Source organism: Pectinophora gossypiella, chromosome 13 (assembly GCF_024362695.1).
Source record: "Pectinophora gossypiella chromosome 13, ilPecGoss1.1, whole genome shotgun sequence".
NCBI classification, from domain to species: Eukaryota; Metazoa; Arthropoda; class Insecta; order Lepidoptera; family Gelechiidae; genus Pectinophora; species Pectinophora gossypiella.
In genome coordinates this window covers 4157617-4182773 of record NC_065416.1, presented here as the reverse complement: position 1 = coordinate 4182773, position 25157 = coordinate 4157617, and the positions used below count along the sequence as shown (strand labels likewise).

The 25157-nt window shown below is 38.3% G+C and overlaps 2 protein-coding genes across 5 annotated transcripts in view; both read left to right on the top strand.

Moving 5' to 3' along the window:
• The window catches only part of LOC126371701 (fibroblast growth factor receptor 3-like), a 189415-nt gene that overhangs the window by 141856 nt on the left and 22402 nt on the right, over positions 1–25157 (top strand). The gene's annotated exons all lie outside the window — the stretch shown is intronic.
• LOC126371751 (uncharacterized) lies at positions 10537–14228 on the top strand. 2 transcript variants are annotated; one of them, XM_050017107.1, is made up of 3 exons: positions 10572–10914; positions 11470–12373; positions 14176–14228. In XM_050017107.1, the coding sequence occupies exons 1-2, from the start codon at positions 10770–10772 to the stop codon at positions 12369–12371; spliced, it is 1047 nt and encodes a 348-aa protein (XP_049873064.1). In that variant the 5' UTR covers positions 10572–10769; the 3' UTR covers positions 12372–12373; positions 14176–14228. The 2 variants fall into 2 exon arrangements, with proteins under 2 accessions (XP_049873063.1, XP_049873064.1); XM_050017106.1 differs by lacking the exon at positions 14176–14228 and having other exon boundaries at positions 10537–10914; positions 11470–13180.

Genomic DNA, 25157 nt, shown 5'->3' with positions numbered 1-25157 from the left:
TAGACAACAGAAATCATAGTGGGTACTTAGTTCATCTTGCGATGGATGTCTGACTACCCCAATTTGGATATAGTCGTGAGCTTATGAAAACAGGAAAACATTTTCAACGTGAGCAGACGTCATGCACATTACATTCTTATTTAGAAAATTACCAGCAATATCCGAAGTCATTATGCAAACAAAAGATGCCCCATAAGAACTTTCTCCGTTAAACGTTCAAATATTTGTAATGGCTGCGCGTAACCTTTTACTTAGTGATGTCATGACTTCCAAGTTTCCAACTCGCGTTGTCATGAAACAATCATCAGTAAAGACAAACAATCAGTAAAGAGAAAATTTCAATCGAAAAAAAATTGTGACTCGGACGGGACTTGAACCACAGCTCTCGTCAAGCCGGGACGAGCGTGTTAACCGTGTGCACGGGTAAGAGTTAAAAAAAAACAATCATCAATTTTTAGATTCAAATACAATGGATAAGTTTCAAATGTCTGTTTTTCATCTAAGTACACCATTTTATATATTAAACGACTCTAAAAAACATTAAGTAACTGGTTGCTAAGATTTTTTTTTCCAGAAATTATTACGAACACCGAAAATGAAAATTGCAATAAATATTTAATAATTTCACACACAAGCTAATACTTCAAACTGAAAAGATACCTAATTAAAAAAGTTTATTTTTTTAATTTGTGAATGACAAGAACCTTTGGCGTAGTTGTAGGTTTTATGAGATTTTTAATCATTCGTTAAGATGGCAACTTAGCATGCTCAGTGGTCACGCGGAAAAAGTAGAATGTTCTCATTTTGAATTCAAATAATTATACCTACATGCACTTACGAACAAAACACAACTTAGATAACGATATAAACTTGATCTAGGTACCGAAAGATCTATAGAATCGAATCCGTGTGTATAATTTTCGACAGTGTACATCACTACTCCTACTTTATGTTCTCAAGCGCAGCCTTGCAAGCAGGCAAGGTCGATGACCTTAGGTATGCACACAATGCGCGCAGAGAAACTGCACAATCATCTTCCGGAAAAGTTGCATACACTCATACGCACGGATTGTATGGTACATTTCTGAACCTGGCCTATTCTGTAACTTTTGACAGCTTTGGTGGACAACTGAAATTTTATTGTATGACTTTATGAGTTTGAATTTTTTTAATTCATTTTTGGGTTATACACAATTCATAATAATATCACGTGGCTTTCAGGATTTGTGCCCGGTTAATGGCAATGGATGAGTCCATTGTCCCTCTATTACATGAGACTTTAAGCATAGCTAGCAAGGAGTGGCTGTATATACTAAACACCTCTGCCTACCCCTTCGGGGGTACAGGCGTGATGCTATATTATATTGTTTTAAAAAAGAACTGTGTGTATTAATTATAATTCCCACTCAGGATTTCCTTATGGTATATCCTTAGGCAGAAAGTTATTTAATTTCTCTAAACCGAATAAACGTGCCACTGCATGCGCACGAGTCTCTCATAAGCCAGAGGACCGTTGTATAACTTAATGGAATCTTCTTGCCTTCAGCGTGAGAACTGTAATAATTACCTGCCTACTCGTTGGCTCAAAAAGCTACATGAAAACTGTTAGGAATTTGAGAACGCAAATTGGCGTGTCACTCATATGTACTCGTAACACGCACTTTCTTTTAAACCTAGACGTAAAATATACTACACAAAAAAGAATCATATTTCATTTCGAATTAGCAATGACTTCAATACACGGCGAGAGATAGAACGGAACGGTTAAAGACAATTTAATAATTACAATAAACAAATATATTTCGAACAAACCAAGACGTACATACACAGTTTAACAAAATTAATTAAAAAAAACTTTTTTATTTATTATATTATAATATAGCAAAAACATATAAATGTACTTACGTACATAGATGCCGTCGCAGTTCACCGAAAAAACGCAAAGGTAGGGCACTCTTAATATTCTTCTTCTTCTTATCGTGTGGGTTGTCAGATGGAATACCAACCTCATCAACCCTGGTGTAGGGTTATTACTGAGCCGCCAAAGGTCCCTGACATGGCTCATGTAACGACTACATACTTGCATCAGTGAGTAGTAAACGGGACCAACGGCTTAACGTGCCTTCCGAAGCACGGATCATCGTCCTTTCGAACAATCAGGTGATCAGCCTGTAATGTCCTAACCAAACTAGGGATCTCAAAGTCATTTTTGTGATATGTCCCCACTGGGATTCGAACCCGGGGCTCAACCACCGGACCATTGAGGCCGTTACTCTTAATATTAAAATCCTATGATAAAAAGAGAGAGAGAGAGAGAGAGAAAAGAAAGAAGAAAGAGAGAGAGTGTGCGGTAGAGTTTGCCGCTCTAGGATTGGCTTGCACAGCCATGAAAGAAAGTGCATTTCTTCAAGGCAATGACGTCATAAATCGTCTGAAACAGACGTATAAGGCCAATGATGATGATGATAAAAATTATGAACTTTTTAGAGTGGCTATAATCTCTTTGTCTACCATTAGCGTCAAAATGGCGCGTAAAATTCCATATTTTTAGGTATACTACTGAATTACGACTACTTGATGACTTTAACAAAAAAATCTAGTACCTTCATAGTGTATTCGTTATATTTCTTTTTCCTCTTCCTTTTCTTCTTTTTTAACCCTGATCGGTAAGTTTATAACGTACCTACATCCTGTACATAATACAACTATTTACTGAACTTCTAATATTTTGTTTTAAGTTTACGCGGTTATTATCATAATTAAAACACTTACATTCTTACCGCGTTTAAAGTAAGGATATGAGACTCCCGATATTTCGACACACACACACTGCAACAGCAACAGACAACAACAGCAACAGTGTCGAAATATCGGGAGTCTCGTATCTCTACTTTAAACGCGGTAAGAACCCGTCATTATGTGTTTTAATTACTAATATTTTGTTATTTGACCTACCACCGTACTTCTATTAATACATTTTTTAACATGTTTTTATTTGCCAACCCGTTAATACATGCAAATTATGTATCTTTACAACCAATGCTATTTTTGTCTATTTATATAATACGTATACTGAGCAATCATAATTACACCGGTAATGAAATGAATACATGTGTTACATCAATGTATTTCTCATGAATATTTAATTTAATTTACTACTTTGTTGTTTAAGAAAAATAAATTAGCTGCCCAATCATTGAAATTAACTGTTTTGTAATTTTTATCTTTATTAGAACTTGTTGCAACTATTTGTATTGGGAGATGTGTGGGGGAAATATTACCTATTATACAAACTTGCGTTAATATTACGCGTCAAGTTAAAATTCATAAGAAAATGCGTATAATCTTTAATATGTTTCGAACCGAGATAAATTCGTATTAAATTACTCGTATGGCTAACTACACTGACGTGACGGCGCGAATTGAGATACTTTATTATCGTGTGTCAAAATTTGAATTCAGAACTGAGTACTTTATTGTTGTTCTGTTCACGTGGGAATCATTAATAAAACCATTACAAATTATTAGTTCTGAATTCAAATTAATGTGTCACAATTTGAATTCAGAACTAAATACATTATTGTTGTTTTGTTCACGTAGGAGTCTTTAATAAATCAATAGTAAAGTACTTAGTTCCGAATTTAAATTTTGTTACACGTTAATTAAGAAAAATGAAGCGCTGTAACCTTTTCTGCGACACATATAGAAATTCGGTCATTCGTTACTCAGCCTACATCCACAATACTACAAAGACGCGTGCCGTATAATAGTTTTAAATTATCACCGTACAAAACCAACAATCGCGAACAATGGCTGACAGTAGGAATCACTATTGTGACTCAATTTGTCTAGACCGCTCATGACAACAATACCTGTTCCTTAAACTATTGTGTCGTGAACGTGTGGGTACAGTAAAGTAAGATACACACTGGAGTCTAGATTACTGCATTACTGGTATCTAGGTTAGAAAGATATATTTTTTCACTTAATTGTTTTTGTCGTTTTACTCATGCTCGGGGCTGGGACCAAGTAGTTAATGCTGTCTACGGCAAATCTACAAAAAAAAGTATAAAGTCATCAATATAAGTCGTCAACCATCGTACTCATTTGTTAATTAATACATAATTAAAACAAAAAATAGTCAAAACTTAATTTTTGATCCTTTTAGACTGGCTTTTTTCTCGATTAGCATTTTATAATTTATCTTTGACCCAGTACAAATACCCTATCAGACATGTTTTTTTTTCATCATCGTTAATTTCAGAGCCACGCCCTTGTCGGTGTAGTATTCTGCATTCTTGTCTATCAAGGACTAATTCTTTGACTTCCTTATGAAACACGACGTTTGCCTTCTCTTTAATCTGTTCCATGTAAGCTCTTCTTGGTCTTCCCTTTCCTCTCTTTCCTTCTATCTTCTCCTCAATGATGATTGTAATAAATTCGTCGTGTCTTATTTAATGTCCAATCATCTTTCCTCTTCTGTCTTCAAAAAAATCTCAATATTTCTCTCCTTTCCCTTACGAACACTTCTTCATTAGTATTCCTTTCTCTCATTCTCCTCCAACACCACATTTCAAAAGCTTCGAGTCTCTCCCAATATTGCTTAATGTTCTTTTACTTGCTAAAGTTATGATAATTATAAAATACTACACAAAATACTCAACATTATAAACATACTCTTGTATGCCTGTGTAGTGACATGCGTGCAAGTCAAGTGACAAGATCAACAAGTATGAGAATGCTATTGTCTCGGATTTCCTTGTTTCAAGCCCCAACACCAGAGTCTAGAACAACGGAACTCATTCCAACCAAACTAAGCTAAGAATCAATATAATCTATTGATATTTGGATCACCTTTCGCATAGGCCTTTCGCATTTTGAATACCTTTTTGTTAGAATTAGCTGTACCTTCTGTTAGATAGAAGAGAATCGATCAGCTTAGCTTAATCTCGACTGATACATCACCTCAAAACACTAGCATACGTACACTGACAGATCTAATCTTAGCGTCCATTGAAGCTATTGTAAACTGTTATATTTATTTAAATATAATCACTAATTGTACTGAACTTATCGTTTTGGTTAATATTACTAATACTTTTCTATGACGTATACAGGATAACGCTCGTAAAATCCTTCCACATTGAACTCGCTGACAGATTTTTGTTTTTAAGGAATGAGGTACCTTCCAGGTTACCGTCCTCAAAAACAATATAGATGGTGTTGTGGAGATTTTCCTTCGTTTAACCTTCAAATTTCATAGACATGTATCTTTGTTTTTGGATATAAATTATGACCCTTTTTATTAGATCCAGGCAATTACATCTTCCACTCATTATTATTCTGATCAAAATAAAGAGAATCTATCGAAGAGAAGAAGGAGAGAATCAATATAAGTAGCAATATAATTCTGTACATAATGTGAACCAAATATCAAGCAACAATGATTTTTATATAAATATGAAACAAGAAACATTTATTGAGAAGCTGTGTATGCTTTTGCCATTACATTGTATTTGGGAATAATTATGTATCTGAGTAATGAAAACTGAGAAAATATATGTACAACGCCTTCTATATTGTTTTTGATAACCGTAGCCTGGAAAGTCTCTTATTAAAATCACTATTACATTATTATTTTCTTAATTTAAAATTGTGTGACAGTAATACATTCACGTGCTGAATTCTTTGAAGTAATTATTTTGTTAATTTCAATTGTGATCACACAAAAGCCATTAATCAAGAATTGAATTGAATTGTTAATTCCCGAATAAACTTTTCTTTTTCTTGATACGAATGCGATAATTGAATCGAGGAAATTGTACACATGGCCACCTTAACAAGATCAACATGGCATGATCTCTGTCTATTGTTCCGGATATCCTATAAAACCGGTTCCGTATTACAACGCGCGAGAGACGTCATCTTTCGTGAGGTATACAAATACTTTTATCGATGTGAAACGTCGGTGTGGATATCCAAATTTCACTTTTTTTAAGAAATTTTAAAATTGGAATTTGTGTAGGTGTTGCCGATGTAAATGCAGTATTGTATGACGTAAATATTCGGATTGATTTTTTCTGTTATTCAGATAACAAAGAAGGTAAATTTTATTTTAAATGGAGTAAAGGGTCAGTGCCCAGGGGAGGTTGTAATAATAGACTTAGTAAGCAAGTAATTAAATTCTTTTTAATCTAAAAGCTATGCTGTGTATGCTACTGTTTATTATTTGACTTGATAAGACACGTTAGAAAAGAACACATTGGCACCGATTCCTGCAGAGACATCCTAATTTTACTTTAAGTTATACCTGTCATTTTCTTATCCGCCGAAAAGGAAAGGGCCGGATGATTGACAACTGTTAATTTAAAATGAATGAATAACCCGGGCGAATAAAATAGTTTATATTTAATAATAACATAATTTGTCGATAAACACATTGGTATTTATGTACATAGACATAATATAGCAAGAAAAAGATGTGCCCCACCTATGGTTCATGCACGTATGAGTTTTTAATTTACTGCCTCATATGTGGTTCATACACAGTGAACGTGTTGAGTCCCTTTACACATAGCGATATAGCATCACTAAACACACGCGTTTCTAAAAGTGACGCAAAATGTAATACGGCATCCCAAAAAAAAAACAAAGAAAGAAAGAAAGCCTAATTAGGTACCTTAGGACACCACATCGACCGGTTACAGCACAACAGATACATTGCATTGCATTCTGCACTCCGAACTTGGGTGTGGGTTTCCTCACAATGTTTTCGTACACTGCTGAACACATGATAATAATTTACAACCCAAACAGGATATCGAAAAGAAATTCAAAAATCATTGATTTCTGAATCGAAACAGATTTTGTGATTGTTAACATCTGGGGGTTAAAAAAACCACATTGAAGTCTCTATGAAAGAAGAAGAATCTATGAAAGCAATATTCCTATTTGTCTTTTGTTGACATTGCTCACTAACTTTATTATTATGCGCAAATGTCAAATTGCAATGTGGCTTTTTGGATGAATTGCTTCAAGCCTGTTCCCCGCCGGGGTAAGCAGAGACTATGGAATTCCATTTGCTTCAATCCGAACACACTTCTCTTGCAATAACTCCACTGCACTTTTCAGAATCAGAATCAGAATCAGAATCCTCCAATATGTTCTGTTGCTTCTCTTGTTTCAATGCGGACTTTTTAACCTTCCTTCATTATGCGCACTGCTAAGGAGTGGAATTCCCTGCCGTCTTCTGTATTTCCGAATGCATATACTTAACCCGGGCGCTTTCAAGGCCAGAGTGAACAGGCATCTTCTGGGCGAGCTCCATCTTAGGCCTCGTCAATGCCTTCGGGCAAGTCTGGGGCCAAAAGCAAACCCATCGAAGGTAGAAAAAAACCCTCATGCTGTAGCGATGCTGTCGTGATGCTGCAGAAAGTAGCAGTGTATAAAGACACCAATTCACACCAATACTCAGGGCTACAGTAGCTTGTGAAAATATTTGTCCAAGAAACACACACCGTGAATCACAGTATAGAAGTTTATGTTGACCAAAGAACAACGCAGTAATGATACAAGACAAACATACATAGCGCGAACAGATGCTATGTGTAACTAAGATTGATTGTTAATATTACAGCTTTTTGAAAAACATACAATGCTTTAGGACCGTTGGCAATTAAATTATCACAGACATTTAATTATAAATACAATTATTAAATTAATTTAAATTTTATTATAAGTATAGTTTTAAATGGCGACTTAAATGATTTGACGTCAAGATGGCTGTATATATTTTGAATGAGAAAGTCACTAATGCTAGAGTTGGGAGAGTAAGGCCTTGCGGAATATACTGCGATCAAATCCAGGATGTTTTAAAAAGGGCCAGTTCAAGAGTACTCTAAACCTATGCATGAAGATTTTGATGAGAATGGAAGAAACGAAAGCGGGGTGTCAAGATCGTAGTAGGTGTTTTACACCAATACGCAACACAACGGAAACGGAATTCAGTGTCTCTGCCTATCACAACGGGAAATTGGCGTGATTTTATATATGTGCTATATTTTTTTAGTTATAGTATCAAATAGTACTAATCAGTAGAATATGCAACATTAAGTAGTTGATCCCTCCATTTTGACGTCAAGTCAATTAGACAGTAATATAGCATACCTATATAACAGCCTCCGTGGTCTAGTGGTTGGAGCGTTAGGCTCACGATCTGGAGGTCCGGGTTCGATTCCCGATGGGGACATTGTCGAAATCACTTTGTGAGACTGTCCTTTGTTTGGTAAGGACTTTTCAGGCTTGAATCACCTGATTGTCCGAAAAAGTAAGATGATTCCGTGCTTCGGAGGGCACGTTAAGCCGTTGGTCCCGGCTATTAGCCGTAAAAACACCTCCACCAACCCGCATTGGAGCAGCGTGGTGGAGTATGCTCCTTACCCCCTCCGGTTGATTGAGGGGAGGCCTGTGCCCAGCAGTGGGACGTAAATAGGCTGTTTATGTATAGCATACCTATATCCATCCATACCCATATAATTTAATTTTCAAAACTCCTAAAGCAATATATATATGTATTTCAACAAGGCGTGTTATAAACACGCATTTTCGAATTTATAATTCGACAATGGAAAGGTAAAATTTCGTAATTACGTTCAAAGTACTTTTTCTTTGTTTAATCATATAACTTTTTACCCATTTATCCAATTTACCAATTCATATTGTTTTTAATTTTATATATCTAGCAATAGTTACATATCACAACATTGAACTCCATTGAATTGGGATATTTAGGTGTTTATATTTGCTTTTCCAGTGATGTAGTATATTCAAATTATGTAGGTAAGGTGAGATGTATTAAATTATCAACAACACAAAGATAGACGAACATTGAACCGGCCATCAAACCGGAATAGAACAAGCCAGAACACCCATCTGCAGAAGTAAGGAAATTACTAAACATATCATATACTTGCGATAATGTCTATAATCCAAGATGACGTCCTGACTTTCTATCTTGCATGAACGTTTAGAAGTTAAATCGCAAACTTAAACGCACACCTGTAATTCAATTAACAGGTTTTGGGTATAATTCTACGTTCGCCGGCTGTGGTCATCAGATGTGGTATTATGCAAACGCTTACTCATAAAGAAAGTGTATGTCTGTCCTTATGTCACGTATGCCATGTTTACAGTAGACACTACCGTAGGGAAAAACGACAATTATGTAAACGTGATGTCTATTATGTTTACTTACGCAGTCGTGTGAGATTGAGACCGCTTGTGTGGTCGTGATTTCATTTTGTCATTTCTTGAGTAATGATATTAACATCATAAAACAGCCTATATACGTCCCACTGTTGGGCACTGGCCTCCCCTTAAACAACAGGTGTTTCAAGCCTACAATGTCCTTACCAAACAAAGGGCAGACTCACAAATTGATTTCGACAAAGTCATTCAGAAATCGAACCCGGACCTCCATGCAGATCGATATAAATGATATGATATAATGTACATGATATTATACCCAAAGTAATACCTGATGCTTAACTACTTTGTAAAGTTGTCAACAGGGCTCTAACATGTTGTTACTACCTTATTCTACTTCCTCCTTTATTAGCATTTAAATAAGTATTCGGGCAGTACATTATATTTATTAACCTCACTATGGTTTGAATATGGAATTTCATTTCCTCTGACCTTGACACACTTCTCTTGCTTCTTCCACATTCATCAATCGTTTCATATACGCCGGTTCAGAGTAGATCGTACTAAACCTTTACTAAGGACATTACGAATTTGGTCCGTCCTCTGTACGTCCTTCTACATCAAAAATAGCAAAGAATAAACAACAATAATATGTACAGAAGTGCCATTCTCCGCCCCGCACCCCTTGCACGAGCTTGGAGTGAGCTTGATTTACCTCACCCCCCGAATAGGGCCACTTTCGGCTATTTAAGCCGTTAAAGAGCAAGAGAGCGCGCGCGGATCTGTCTCGCAGCACGCATGAAGCAAAGGAGACACGGTCAGAATGAAATTTTTGTATAGAGTGTCCCGACTATGATAACAGTTTAGGTATTTGAAAAGTTTTCTTTCTGAGACTGCGTTCAATTCAATAGAGATTACATTATCCCTGATCGTGCTAACTGACGTATCTGCATTTTTTGCCAAAATGATATAGTATACGTATATGTCTCATTTTAGCAAAATTCGCAAAAAAACCGTCAATTATCGATATCAGTAAAGACAAGTGTGAGCTGTCTGCCTCACCCATATTATTATTGGTGATTTTCCCACGACCCGTGGGCAACCTGGCGCAATTCAGATCAAGAACGAACCTATCTGCAATAAAAAACACCTCCACATTAAACTCTTTAAAACATCTACTTTAGTACTCATGAAGGTGTATAATATCGTACTTAATAGTATTTACCTTGTAGAAAGCTTGTATTGCACAATATTCCAATTCCTTTCTGACTCAATGAAAACAAGAGAATGTCTGTCTGTAGTACCATAGAATAAGGAATTATACTTCGCCGCTTCATTCGAAGATATAAAGTTAACCATGTAGTCCTTTTAACCTACTAGGCACACATCGCACGTATTTTAGAGATATCGATTTACTTAATCGATACCATAATGTTTTTTCCAGTACCTACATCCCTAACAGTATGGCCAACAAACGTCATTCTTTTTTCGTGCGAGGCTGCGCACGCACGTATTATAACCTTATCGTCGTTCTAATACCTTAGTGTCGTTATTTTTCAAATATCATGCCGAAAAGAAAACATTGTGATGATGGTGACAAAATTGAGCGTTACAAACGCAAAATCAGAAAACTGGAAGAGAAATCTCGCCAGAAAGAAACGCGAAAACGTGTCATAACTTATTCATCGTCGGATTCCGAGAAAAATTCAGGTGAGTTATAATTTTATTTTTACTGGTTTTTTGTATAGTTATACAATGCACCTGGAGGTTGACCGTGGGTCATCACAAAGGTAGCTAATCTTGTCTGGAGGTTAACCGAGGGTTATCACGATGACATTCCCATTTTGTTTGGCCGTTTGTTTTACGGGTTACGGTATCGTTACGTAATACACCTAGAGGTTGACCGTGGGTCATCACGATGGTAGTTCATCTAGCCTAAGAGGGTAACCGAGGGTTATCACGTAGGCATTTTATAATTACCTACAATTAACATTAGTAATTATTTTTTCTCATACCGTCAAACTAAAACGCTAAGAGGTCGACCGTGGGTCTTCACAATAGCAAGATGATTGATTTATGTTTACACTGCGTCGGGTAGTCAAATATGATGTTTCAATAAAACTGAGAAGTAAACCGTGGGTTGACTTACAGTTAAGCAGTTAAAAACATTAATTAGTGTCATATAAGTACGCCATTTGTAATATTACGTGACATGGTATTATAAAAGACTACCCTTCATTACATTATGTCTTATATCGGTTTTAGATGATGAACAACCGATTAAGGACGTCGAGGCGGCGGAGTCCGCGGAGGATTTACTCCCGGACGACCCCGCGCCTGCAGAAGACAGCGCCAATGCCGACTCTGTTGAGATTCCCCAACTTGATCCGGAGATACTCGCGGCGCTAGGTGAATCTACGCAAGATACGCCCAACTTTGGCCCTAAAATACACGATAGCTTGGCACAACTGTGGTTGCCAATATTACGTAAAGGTCTTGATAAAGAGGTAAAAGAAAAATTGCTGAAACAATTTTTAATACCTGAAAACTGCCCTCTACTGAAGGCACCAAAATTAAATCCCGAAATATCGGCAGTAGTACCGGAAGCTAGTAAGGCTCGCGACAAGAGAGTTGAGACCGTTCAACAGCAGCTAGGCCTGGGTATTACGGCCCTCAATAAAGGACTGGAACTCCTTTTAGATGATGGACAAAATAGGCTCGAAGCCATTAAATATCTAAGTGACAGTTGCCGACTCCTGTGTGAGGTGCACTTTACGGAGACCGAGGCTAGGAAGAAGTTTGTAACCCCTGGATTGAACAAGACGTTCTTAAATATAGTACAAGATGTAGAAAGGGATGAGATGCTTTTCAGTAAGAAGCTTCCTGAAAAGATCAAAGCATCTAAAGCAATTGAGAAACAGGGGCTGCAAATTAAGAAGCCCCCTCCATCTAACTCAAAGCCGAATAATCCTCCAACCTCACAGCCGTCAACAAGCCGTTCTCGTCAGTCGGGAAACTGGTCGAGCCCCCGTTACTCCTCGAACAGAGGGGGGAGGGGGGGAGCGAAACGGACATCAGCAGCAGGTCGTGGCAGGGGCACGCCAACGGCGACCCATTCGAAGCAGACCAACCAGAGCAAGCAGCGAGCCACAACGCAACAGCAATAGAGGTACACGCAGGCAGAATCCATCACTTTTATGATCGTTGGTTAAAAATCACTGACAATCAAGTAGTTCTTGAATGGATATTAAACGGTTATTCTATCCCCTTCGCCGGTGAAGTCTTACAAACCTCTTCCCCGGTTTGTTCAGTGGCACCCACTGAAGAAGCTGATATGTTTATAGCTATAAAGAAACTTATAAACCTAGGTGCCATTTCAGAATGCAATAGGTCCAAAGGCGATTTTATATCTAGTTTCTTCTTGGCACCTAAGCCGAACGGGGATAAAAGGTTTATTTTGAACTTAAAGTCGTTGAACAGATTTATAGTCAAGACTCATTTCAAAATGGAAGACCATAGAACAGCAGCTAAACTCATACCAAGAAATGGCTTCCTAGCTACGGTAGACTTAAAAGAAGCGTATTTTTTAGTCCCGATTGCCAAAGATAACCGAAAATTTTTACGATTTGAATTTGACCAACCGTATGAGTTTAACGCTTTGCCCTATGGTCTATGCGATGCTCCAAGAGTTTTTACAAAAGTAATGAAGGTAGTTACAAACTATCTTAGGAATAAAGGTTATAAATCTGTTGTGTACCTAGACGACATATTATGTATAGGTGATACGTATAGCGAATGTTGTCGTAACGTAAAGGAGACCTGTAAGTTGCTAGAATGCCTAGGATTTGTTATTAATCACAACAAAAGTGTATTGAATCCCCAACAAACTTGCCGGTTTTTAGGATTTATGTACAATTCAGTGGATTTGTCGTTAAGTTTACCATCCGACAAACGATCCAGCATTTTGCAACTTATCAAAAAATTCACCTCTTTGCCCAAATGTACTATAAGGGATTTTTCACAATTGATTGGAGTTCTCACAGCAGCATGTCCAGGTATAAAGTATGGTTGGCTTTATACAAAGGCGTTGGAGCGTGTGAAGTTCTTAGCCCTACAAAAGAACAACAATTACGAATCAAAGATTAAATTACCTGCTTCAATTTTGACAGATCTTTATTGGTGGGAACAAAATATAACCTGCGGTAAAAACTCCATGAGATTGAAAGAGACTTTTGACCTTGAGATATATACAGACGCCTCTAGAACAGGCTGGGGCGCTTTCTGTAACGGCAATCGCGTAAATGGGGGGTGGAAAGACGACGAGACCTCTTTCCACATAAATTACCTCGAATTACTTGCTATTTTCATGGGATTAAAATGCTTCGCCGGAAACATTTCAAATAGCTCTATCTTGCTTCGGGTGGATAACACAACAGCTATTAGCTATATCAACCGCATGGGTGGAGTCCAGTTTCCACATTTAAATAACCTGACTAAAGATATGTGGCAGTGGTGTGAGAGACGAAACATTGTGCTTTTTGCATCGTATATAAATACTCGCGACAACATTGAAGCAGACGAGGAGTCTCGAAAAATAAACATTGACACAGAGTGGGAACTATCCGATTGGGCTTTCCAAACCATAGTTCAAACTCTGGGTCAACCAAAAATTGACTTGTTCGCCTCTCGCACCAACGCCAAATGCGAACGGTACATTTCGTGGAAACCAGACCCTGACGCTATAACTATTGATGCTTTTGCGATTAACTGGCAGTCTGAATTTTTCTATGCATTCCCACCTTTTTCTCTAATTCTGAAATGCCTTAGAAAAATCCTTGATAATAAGGCTACCGGTATTTTAGTCTTTCCCTATTGGCCAGGACAAGCATGGTTCCCCTTGCTTAAATCTATGCTTACTTCAGAAATAATATATTTCAAACCTAACAGGGACCTTTTACATTCCCGTTTCAGAACGCGTCATCCTCTACACCGCAGTCTTACCCTGGGGGCCGCGACGCTCTCAGGCTTGCCCTTACAAGACGGAAAACCCCGGAGGTAGCATTAGATCTGATGCTAGCTTCAGTATCGGAAAATACAATGAAGCAATACTCCGTTACTTATAAGTTATGGTGGCAATTCTGTCATAAAAATAGCATCAACTTATTTGAACCTGATATTGCATCTGTTATTACTTTTCTAGTAGATCAATATAATAAAGGATCATCATACGGTTCAATTAATAGCCACCGGTCTGCCCTATCGTTACTCGTAGGGAATAACGTAGGCTCAGACGAACAAGTAAAACGGTTATTGAAAGGAGTTTACAAACTGAAAACACCTCGTCCCAAATACAACAGTACTTGGGATCCGCAAGTCGTACTGAATCACATTTCTCAGTGGTATCCTAATTTAGAAATTTGCCTCGAACTGTTGACTAAAAAGCTTGTGGTGTTACTGGCTCTTTGTACAGGGCATAGATTACAAACATTGTCGTTAATAAAAATTAACAATATTTGTACTTCTTCTTCGGGACTAAAAATTTTAATTACTGATATAGTCAAAACGTCAGCAGCAGGTCGAGACCAACCGCTTTTGGTTTTGCCATATTTTGTGACCAACCCTGCTATTTGTCCGGCTAAGACCCTCGAGGATTATCTCTCGGCTACAGCAAATTTGCGTCCTGAAGGTACAGATAACCTTCTAGTGTCATACAAAAGACCACATAAGAAGGCCACATCTCAGACCATCGGCCGCTGGATCAAACAGACGCTGGCGGTGAGCGGCATCGATGTTGCCGTGTTTGGCGCGCACAGTACGCGACATGCCTCCACCTCCGCTGCCGCCACCGCGGGCGTCTGCGTCGACACCATTCGTAAGGCGGCTGGCTGGACCAGCACATCGCTAACCTTTGCCAGATTTTATAATAGGCCTGTTAGCGATGATGGTGTCTTTGCTCGAGCGGTGGCTGGTGAGACTTCATCGTGATTATAACTTAGTATATATACTCATTATACCTATTCGTAATTATTGAATTATAATACCACAATTTTATGATGCCTCTCTATGGTTATTTAAGGCTTAATTTATTTAGAATTAAGTTTATTTTTGTTGATTAGATTTAACTAAAAGATAGTACTAATCGAATAAACGTTTCCTAAGGTGATAAATGTTTTTCTTTATATAGAAAAATCTCTAAACATCTACATGGTTAACTTTATATCTTCGAATGAAGCGGCGAAGTATAATATATGATCAAACGAACGAAGCGAAGTTCAATCAATATTATACGAGTCGCTTCATTCGAAGATATAAACACCCTCCCACCTCAACCCCATACACTTACAAAACGTTATTATTCGGAGTCTTACTCTAAACGAATGACGTTTGTTGGCCATACTGTTAGGGATGTAGGTACTGGAAAAAACATTATGGTATCGATTAAGTAAATCGATATCTCTAAAATACGTGCGATGTGTGCCTAGTAGGTTAAAAGGACTACATGGTTAACTTTATATCTTCGAATGAAGCGACTCGTATAATATTGATTGAACTTCGCTTCGTTCGTTTGATCATATATAATACCACGTATAGAACGGCAACTTTCCACTCCCCGCCAGCGGCTGACCTAGGTTTACCTCACCCCCTCGATCTTACTTTAGTCTTCAATCGTATGGCGTAAGACATCACACACACAGATGCGCGTATACGATAACGTCAATGTGTAGTGTATGTGTAAAGCAAAGTTTTTTGTATGAAGTGTCCGGGGTGTGGTACTTAAAATTCAGTAAACGTCTAATCGTGAACGTGCAGTAGAATTTTATCCGAAAGATCTTCAGTATTTTAGCAGCTTTTCTTAACACTATTATTTGAATAACTACGTTATGTCTCATTTTATTAAAGTTTATTTTGTATCTTATTTATCAAAAAAGTGAACAAATGAGACGCTTCAAAGAAAAATAATAAATACATAGTAGGGTCAATGCCCTACTCAAATGTGATGTATTGAATTGTTAACACATCACATTTGACGTTTTCTTATAATCATCATTTATACCCGTTTTCCATATTGGCTCCCGTTTATTATAGGCTGACGCTGTCAAAATATTTACTTTGTATTTTTTCTTAAAATTGTTGTTTTTGGTTCGTACCCCGGATTGGTACCCCGCCAGGGTGGTCGACATTTTCCTTATTCAGAGCTTCTTCTTCTTATCGTGTGGGTTGTAAGGTGGAAAACCGACCTCATCAACCCTGGTGTCAGGGTTATTACTGAGCCGCCAAAGGCCACTGACATGGCTTATGTAACGACTACATACTTACATCAGCAAGTAGTAACCGGAACCAACGGCTTAACGTGCCTTCCGAAGCACGGATCATCTTACTTTCGGACAATCTGGTGATCAGCCAGTAATGTCCTAACCAAACTAGGGACCACAAAGTAATTTTTGTGATATGTCCCCACTGGGAATCGAACCCAGGACCTCCGGATCGTGAGCCCAACGCTCAACCACTAGACCACGGAGGTCGTTTTCAGCGCTTATTACTTACTATCGGCCCACTAGGGTCGATTAATTCTTAGAAATATAATCCTCTCAGACGACGGAGGGTTATACACCATCATCATCATCAGCCCATTAACGTCCCCACTGCTGGGGCACGGGCCTTCCCTATGGATGGATAGGGAGATCGGGCCTTAAACCATCACGCGGGCCCAGTGCGGATTGATGGTTATTAACGACTGCCAATGCAGCCGGGACCAACGGCTTAACGTGCCTTCCGAAGCACGGAGGAGCTCGAGATAAAAACTTTTTTTTTGTCTCGATTATATGTACCTATTTTCTCATTACTCGGGTACTTACATAATCATTCCAAAATATAATGTAATGACAGAAGCATATAATTAGAATAATTGTTGCTTGATATTTGGATCAATTTATGTATAGAATTACGTTGCTACCTATATTGCTTCTCTTTATTTTGATCAGAATATTTATGGTTGGAAGATGTATTGTGCCTAAGTATAATAAAAAGGGTCATCATTTATACCCAAAAACAAAGATAAAAGAAGCATAATATGGCTACTTTCGTTTAGAAGGTTAATCGACGGCAATTTTTTACAGTGCCGTCTATATTTTTGGGAAACGTAGCCTGGTGTATTCCTTATTGGCATAAGGTAACAAAATACCACATCATTCGCTTTATCAATCCATTATAAATTAAAATGAAAATAATTTCAGCTAAGCGCTCTTTTGAGGCAAGCCCAAAATATTTCATTATTCTCTCACCAATGAAGTCTACAATAACAAAGTTACATACACTCCAATTCCATTCATCTAGTTGCGAGTTTTTGTTGAGCGAATCTACCGGCCTTAACCTTAATTCGCATTGGAGCGTCTTATACAATTTGGATGAGCTTGCGTGTCTTGTGCTTTTAAGTTTTTTATTCAATATCGTGCGTGACGCCAGTGATATTCGTTTTCGCTAAAACCATTTGCAAAAATCGTTAAAATCATGGCTATTGAAAAACAGCTTTCTATATTATTAATAAATAAATTATAAGTATATTTCATTAATTAGGTATATAATAGACATTTCCTTTGACGCTGTTGCCCTTTCAATCTTATTCCTTTGTAGGTAATTCTATGACAAAATTTCACTTGCCGAAGGACAATTTTACAATGATTTTATGTTTTAGGTAGGTTCATTAATTTCTAATTTAATGAATTTCTAATAAATGTGAATTTTATAATTTTCAACATAGCCCACGTAATAATTGTAATCACTATCACTAATTTAAGACCCACGCTTTTGTAGCAATCTCCATGCTACTTTTTTAGCGAAAAATAGGGCAGTGGTTTCCCTCATGCCTTCCGCCCCGTAGTACTCTGTCTGATGAGAGTGGGATGGCGCCCGGACTAGTCTATATCAAAGGCGTATTAGGACTCCTGTCCTCCGTCTGAATAGTACTGACAGTTACTGCTGCCCTCTGTCGGGCATTAGCCCGCCATGCGACTGTTGCACGACAATCATTAGATTGTAATACACTCTCAAAATAAACCTGTTCTTGCCTACTCTTGATCGGGTGATAGTTTACTACTTAGATTTATGTTCATTTAACTGCCACTAAAACACATTATTACCATTGTTGCCTCCTAGGATTCCTACTATATTGTCTACTAGTGTTGTCTGTCGATAGACTATCGATAGTTTGAAAAAAAAAACAATATTGGCCCCGATTCCTGCAGACACCTACTAATTTTATTTTAAGTCATACCTGTCACTTTCTTATCCGCCGTAAGGGAAAGGGTTGAGCGTTAGGCTCACGATCCGGAGGCCCCGGGTTCAAATCCCGGTGGAGACATATCACTAAAATTAATTTGTGGTCCCTAGTTTGGTTAGGACATTACAGATTGTCCAAAAGTAAGATGATCCGTTCTTCGGATGACACGTTAAGCGGATGGTCCCGGTTACTACTTACTGATGTAAGTAAGTCGTTACATACCAGTGACCTTAGGCGGCTCAATAGTAACCCTGACACCAGGGTTGATGAAGTTGGTACTCCACCTCACAACCCAGACGATAGAAGTAGAAGATTACTGTTGCACGATAGTATTGACCTAAATGATCGTATCTATAGACTAGACTAGTCTATCTATACTATACTAGACTATCGATAGTATAGATGATTTTCAAAATCGACAGTTCGGCAACACTATTGTTTACTAGTATTGCACATAGTACCCGTCTCTGCATACTAAGTGCAGGTACAAACAACTCGCCACATCGTTTCCGCATTTCTCTAAGGCACATCCTAGTAGCGCCCTAATAGTAACTTGTGTGTTATATCTCCTAAGAACAATTACGGCGATGACAGCGACTCCCCGAACGGCGATTCCCGCTACAGCGAGTCTCTTACCAGTTAAGACTTGTGAATAGCTTTTTTGACATGATCTTTTTTTGGATTTACGTACGATTGCCTGCCGGGCAAAGGAGCAAGCGCGAAATCCAGCTTTGAAACGAAAATCAGGTGTAGAATAAAACACACAACAAACAACCTCTGTGGTCTAGTTCCGCGTGTGTCCAATTCCGTGGTCCGCGTTCGATTCCCAATGGCGTCGAAATCACTTTGTGAGACTGTCCTTTGTTTAGTAAGGACATTGCAGGCTTGAATCACCTGATTGTCGAACTGCTGATGTTAAAAATTGCAGTCCATATATTTATGAAAACATTAAGTGTGTACGTAAAAATGTTACTCTACTTCCGAGAAACTGTGAAAGGCATACTTACAATACAAGGAATAAAAATAAAATCGCTTTTTAAAATTCTAGATTAAGTAAATTAAATTTATCTTTTTTGGGGTTATAATATACGTTTTTACAATAAAATACCAGATAATATTTTGAATTTGCCAGAAAATTAAATTTAAAGCACATGTGAACTTTACTTTATGTAAAAAAGCTTATTATGAGATTAATTATAAATAAATATATATTTTAAATAAATAAATAATAATAATTATTATTACCTAAATGATAAAAATACCTGGTATTAAAATGTGTTCCTCTAGTTATTAAATAACTTGTAATCTATTATTGATTACTTGACTAATCTAACATTGATTTGAAGGATGTGTTGCTGTTGCAGTTTCTTGTCCTCAGCCATAACACCTTGCGAAATGACGTAAATTCAAAAATGTTATATTGACCTTTTACGAGTTTATCCATGATAATTTCGTTGGATAAATGATTCTGATTCTGTCCGAAAAAGTAAAATTATTCGAACTTCGGTGGTCACGTTAATCCATTGGTCCCGGCTATTAGGCGTAAATCACCTCCAGCCACCCACAGTGGAGCAGCGTGATAGAGTATACCCATACCCACTCCGGTTGATTGAGGGTAAGCCTGTGCCCAGCAGTGGGGCGTATACATATAAGCTGTTTATGTATATAGGATAAGGGACAGCAAAGATGGTAAACTCAATGACGCTTATTGGAAATGCAAATGTGTTAAGTGAACTAAGGGCGATGATTAATGTCAACTCAATCGAACCTTCTTTCTCTAAGCGGGCGTGCGTGTATGAAACGATTGATGAATATGGAGTAAGCAAGAAAAGTGTGTCAGGATCAAAGCAATTCCATTCCGATTCCATAGTCTCTGCTTACTCTGGTGGGAAATAGGAGTTTACCTATGGAATAGAAACTTTTGCCTAATAAAAATGCATTTCGCTTTCGTTAAAATTCAATTAGCGTCAAATGGCGGGACAAATTGCTTAATGTAGATACCCATTCAGTACTATTTGGTTCCTAAACTTAAAAATGTAGTACCTTTCTCATTCAAATCAGCTGAATATAAACGTCTATCACATGATTCACCAATCTCAAATATTTTCATTTTATTCTTTAGCGTTAACGAAATGGCTACTCCGGACATTGGATGACGCATTTGAATGATCTACAATAAGTAGGCTGTTCTCAAAGCTGCATTTAAAATACATGAATTGAGCAAGGGGCGTCTCATCAGCACGCAGTTTTGCAACTTTCGAGTGATTTGTAAGAGGTGGGGCAACTATTTGTGCGTTAGACACATTATCAGAAAGATTCGCCTGACTATTGTGTAAACAAGGCAGTGTGATTATTACCTAACGCATTATTTCGTGATAGAATTTCTAAGAATAACATTTCGATATCTGCTCCATTCAATTTGTGTTTGTAATTTGTAATTATTATGTCCAAAATGTAGTTATATTCGATTGCTTCATCCGTAGTGCTTCAGCTGTTTTATTGTTTTCAGCGAATTAATCATTTGCAATTATTTCGGCGATTATAACGACCTCCGTGGTCCAGTGGTTGAGCGTTGGGCTCACGATCCGGAGGTCCCGGGTTCTAATCCTGGTGGGGACATGCCACAAAAAAAAATACTTTGTGATCCCTAGTTTGGTTAGAACATTACAGGCTGATCACCTATTGTCCGAAAGTAAGATGATCCGTGTGTCGGAAAACACGTTAAGCCGATGGTCCCGGTTACTACTTACTGATGTATGTAGTCGTTATATGGGCCATGTTAGGGGCCTTTGGCGGCTCAATAATAACCCTGACACCAGGGTTGATGAGTTCAGTAATACACCTCACAACCCACATGATAGAAGAAGAGTTAGGTATTTCGGCGCGGCTTCACGTGATTTGTAATCATTGCGGTTTATGCAATGCGGTGACTCATCTGTCTTATTTACTTCCTGGATTTAACTCTAAATGGTTTTAATTACCATACTTTTTACGGCAAACAGACGTTATCATATTATTATGTAACGAGTATTTACATCAATAAGTAGTGAGCGGGTCATGTCAGACGCCTTTGGCGGCTCGATAATAACCCTGACACCAGGGTTGATGAGGTTGGTAATCCACCTAACAACCCACACGATAGAAGAAACGAGATCATATTATTAGTATTACTAACTCTTTCTCAAGACCAAGGAGAGCTTACATGGAACAGATTAAAGAGCAGATGAACGTCGTGTTTTATTAGGAAGTTAAAGAATTGGCCTTTGATAGTCAAGATTGGAGAATGCTATATCAACAAGAGCGTGGCTCTTAAATTAATGATGGCTAACTGTTTGAGAATCGAATCTATTCCGATTTCGGTTTTATTCAGGGCGAGGATATATCTATTATCATTTAACTTCAACCCACTCAGGACCTTAAAAATAAATCCTCCAAAAATGTAAATCGCCCATTTAAAAGAAGGCGTTACGATTCTTACGATTATTTCGTTATGTCTTTCTAGCCGAAAACGGATGTGACATCAAAATTCGGTTCACATCTGTACATTGCATTACAATTTCGCACGTAGGAAGAAACTCGTTGATTTCAATTTCGAAACGAAGTCGAGCAGCGCCTGCGCAGGTCAGCAGCCGAAAATGGGCATTGAGGTGCGCGGCTGTGATTCACGCGCAATGGCCGTTCACAGACGCATTGCACCTGCTTCTTGTGCTGGTATAAGTGATGCGATTTCGCCGGAATCACAATTAATTTGGGGATTAAAAATAATTATTTATTAGAAAGAAGTAATTAAGTACTCAAATGTAAAGTCATAGGTTCCAAAATTCCAGCGCATTGTAAATGTCTCATTCCGTCCCCTAATATTTACCTATTTAATTAATTTAGCAGCTTACTTTTCACACGACAGATCATAAACACAATATTACTCACAACACAAGCAAACGGTTCAGCTTATTTCTAGTAGATATCGCATTTTATTATTTTTTTATACCTATGGGTAGCTTACTCTTTTACGCACACATTTATAATATAAAAGATACGTATACCTACAAATAAAGGCCAATGAAAAGCTTCCTCTGTTGATAAGATCATTGCTAAGCCCCCCGATGTTTTTTTGTCGCTTCATTTTCAAAACCTAAGCTTGTCCCCGACGGTTCATACAAAAATCTCGTTCCTACTGTGTGCCTCCAAGTGTGCAAGCGAGACAAATATTCCGCGCGCGCTCCGTTACTTCATACCAAGCTAGTCTTTATTTTATTTATTCTTTACTAGTTTTTACCCGCGGCTTCCTACGCGTTAAATTTGTGGTGACACGGTTCCCCTTACCTAATGTACTAATTTTTAGCTCCCCATTTTGCGCTAAGTCCCATACAAAATTTCACCCTCTCCTTGAAGAGGTTGAGGGCAGATTAAAAAAAAAATTATGCACAATTTTTTCGTTACTCACAAATAGTCCGTACCATACCACTTTTTGGCTTTCTACCTTGAAAATTGCGGAATTCTCCACACAAACTTCCAACCCCCATTTTAAGAAAGAGGGGGGTTAGAAAGAGACAGAAAGCAGCCTGTGTCACTCTCCATCTCTTCAACTATCACCACATAAAAAATCGCGTCTATTCGTCGCTTCGTTTTGCCGTGAAATACGACAAACAAACAGACACACACATACACTCTCGCATTTATAATATTAGTATGGATTGAATGACTTAAGTAATCGCTATTTTCTCCCCCTTGGCCCACAAACCAAAACATTCTTAATTCTCAGTACCGAAACAGGTTAAAGAGCAAGTGAGTGGAGATTCCGATCTAGATGGCAGTGACCAGGGGAGGGGGTTCCTATTACTATGTATACTAGTGGTCGGTTTAAAAGGCCAACAGTCACGCCCTTAATACCTAACGCAGTAGGCACTGCAAATCAAGAAACAACTAGCGATTTAGTGGTATTATTTTCTGAAAGTCAATATTTTGTCAACTGAATTATTAAATACTATAACGGCCTCTGTAGTCCAGTGGTTGACCGTTGGTCTCACGATCCGGAGGCCCGGGTTCGAAACCCGGATTACCAACCCCATCAACCCTGGTGTCAGGGTTACTATTGAGCCGCCAAAGGCAACTGACATGGCTCATATAACGACTACTAACTTACCAAGTAGTAACCGGGACCAACGGCTTAACGTGCCTTCCGAAGCACGGATCATCTTTCTTTCGGATAATCAGGTGATCAGCCTGTAATGTCCTTTAACCGAACTGGGGATCACAAAGTGATTATCGTGATGTTTCCCCACCGGGATTTGAACCCGGGACCTCCGAATCGTGAGCCCAACGCTCAAACCTAAGCTAAGTGCAATTAAACTATGTATATAGAGGGTTTTTTTTTCTTTTATGTATTACCTAAAAAAAATATCTATTATTTATTCTAACTGTAACTCGAGAACGCTAAATGAACCCGTAACCCCAAGAATGTCCGACGAGTATATCACATTACGTAACGCTTACGTCACACGCTGCGCAAGCGGCGACCCCAAGTGACCCTAGTGATGTGGCGACAGGTCAATTATATCGATAGGTTGCCGTAATCGCGTTACAGCACTAGTTTTTGTTTAGAACCTAGTTATTATGGTAATTTATTTAATTTCTAATGTTTATAACTCGCGAATGTCGGTAAGTGGTATTCCGTAGCGTCTGTCTACCCCTGTGGGACATACGCGTGATTTTTTTATGTGTAACATGAAAAATATACGTTCTATTATTAAATACCAGTGGACTCTGTCCATATCATCTATAGCATAGAATAATACAAGTATAGAATGGACACTCCGCCCCGCACTATATCGTACCGAGCTAGATTTACCTCACCCCCTCTGGGTTTCACTTTACTGAGACCGCGCGAAGGAGCGCGGACTCGATTAAACTAGATTTTTCTATACAGTGTCCGGACTACACCTTCAGGTATAGAGATTATGATCATTACATAAACAGCCTATACAGGGTGTTAGTGACATCGTAACGAAAGAAAACTTTGAGGGGTGGTTCAGGCCATGATTCTGAGTTGATATCAAGTACAAATTTCCGTCGCAAAAGTATAGAATTGAAAATAATTTAAAAAAACTAAAAAAAAATCATGAATTTTGCGACGGAAAATTCCACTTGATTTTAACTCAGAATCATGGTCTGAATCAACCCCCTCAGTATTCGTTACGATGTCACTAACACCCAGTATATACATCCCACTGCTGGACACAGGCCTCTTCCCAATCAACAAGAGGGGGTATTGAGCATACTCCACTACGCTGCTTCACTGCGGGTTAGCGGAGGTATCTGCCAAACTTCCGATTAAATTCCCAATATTGTGCTAGTCAGAGGTACATCCATCGCAGGATGAACTAAGTATCCACACCTCACCGAGCTTTCTGTTAGACCGACGTGATAGGGTGAGCCATATCGCCGTCTATAATGTTCCAGACAAGTGTGTTATATTACTCTTTGTTAAGCTTTTATTATGTAAGTATGTATGAATTTAATTTGTATGTACATGAACAGCCTATATACGTCCCACTGCTGGGCACAGGCGTCCCCTCAATCAACCGGAGGGGATATGGAGCATACTGCACCACGCTGCTCCACTGCCGGTTGGTGAAGGTGTTTTTACGGCTAATAGCCGGGACCAACAGCTTAACTT

Bases quoted from the DNA above. Each gene is read 5' to 3' on its own strand.
- LOC126371751 (XM_050017107.1), top strand. From the start codon at position 10,770: ATGCCGAAAAGAAAACATTGTGATGATGGTGACAAAATTGAGCGTTAC. The intron at 10,915-11,469 runs GTGAGTTATAAT...TATCGGTTTTAG, and splicing joins GGATTCCGAGAAAAATTCAG to ATGATGAACAACCGATTAAG.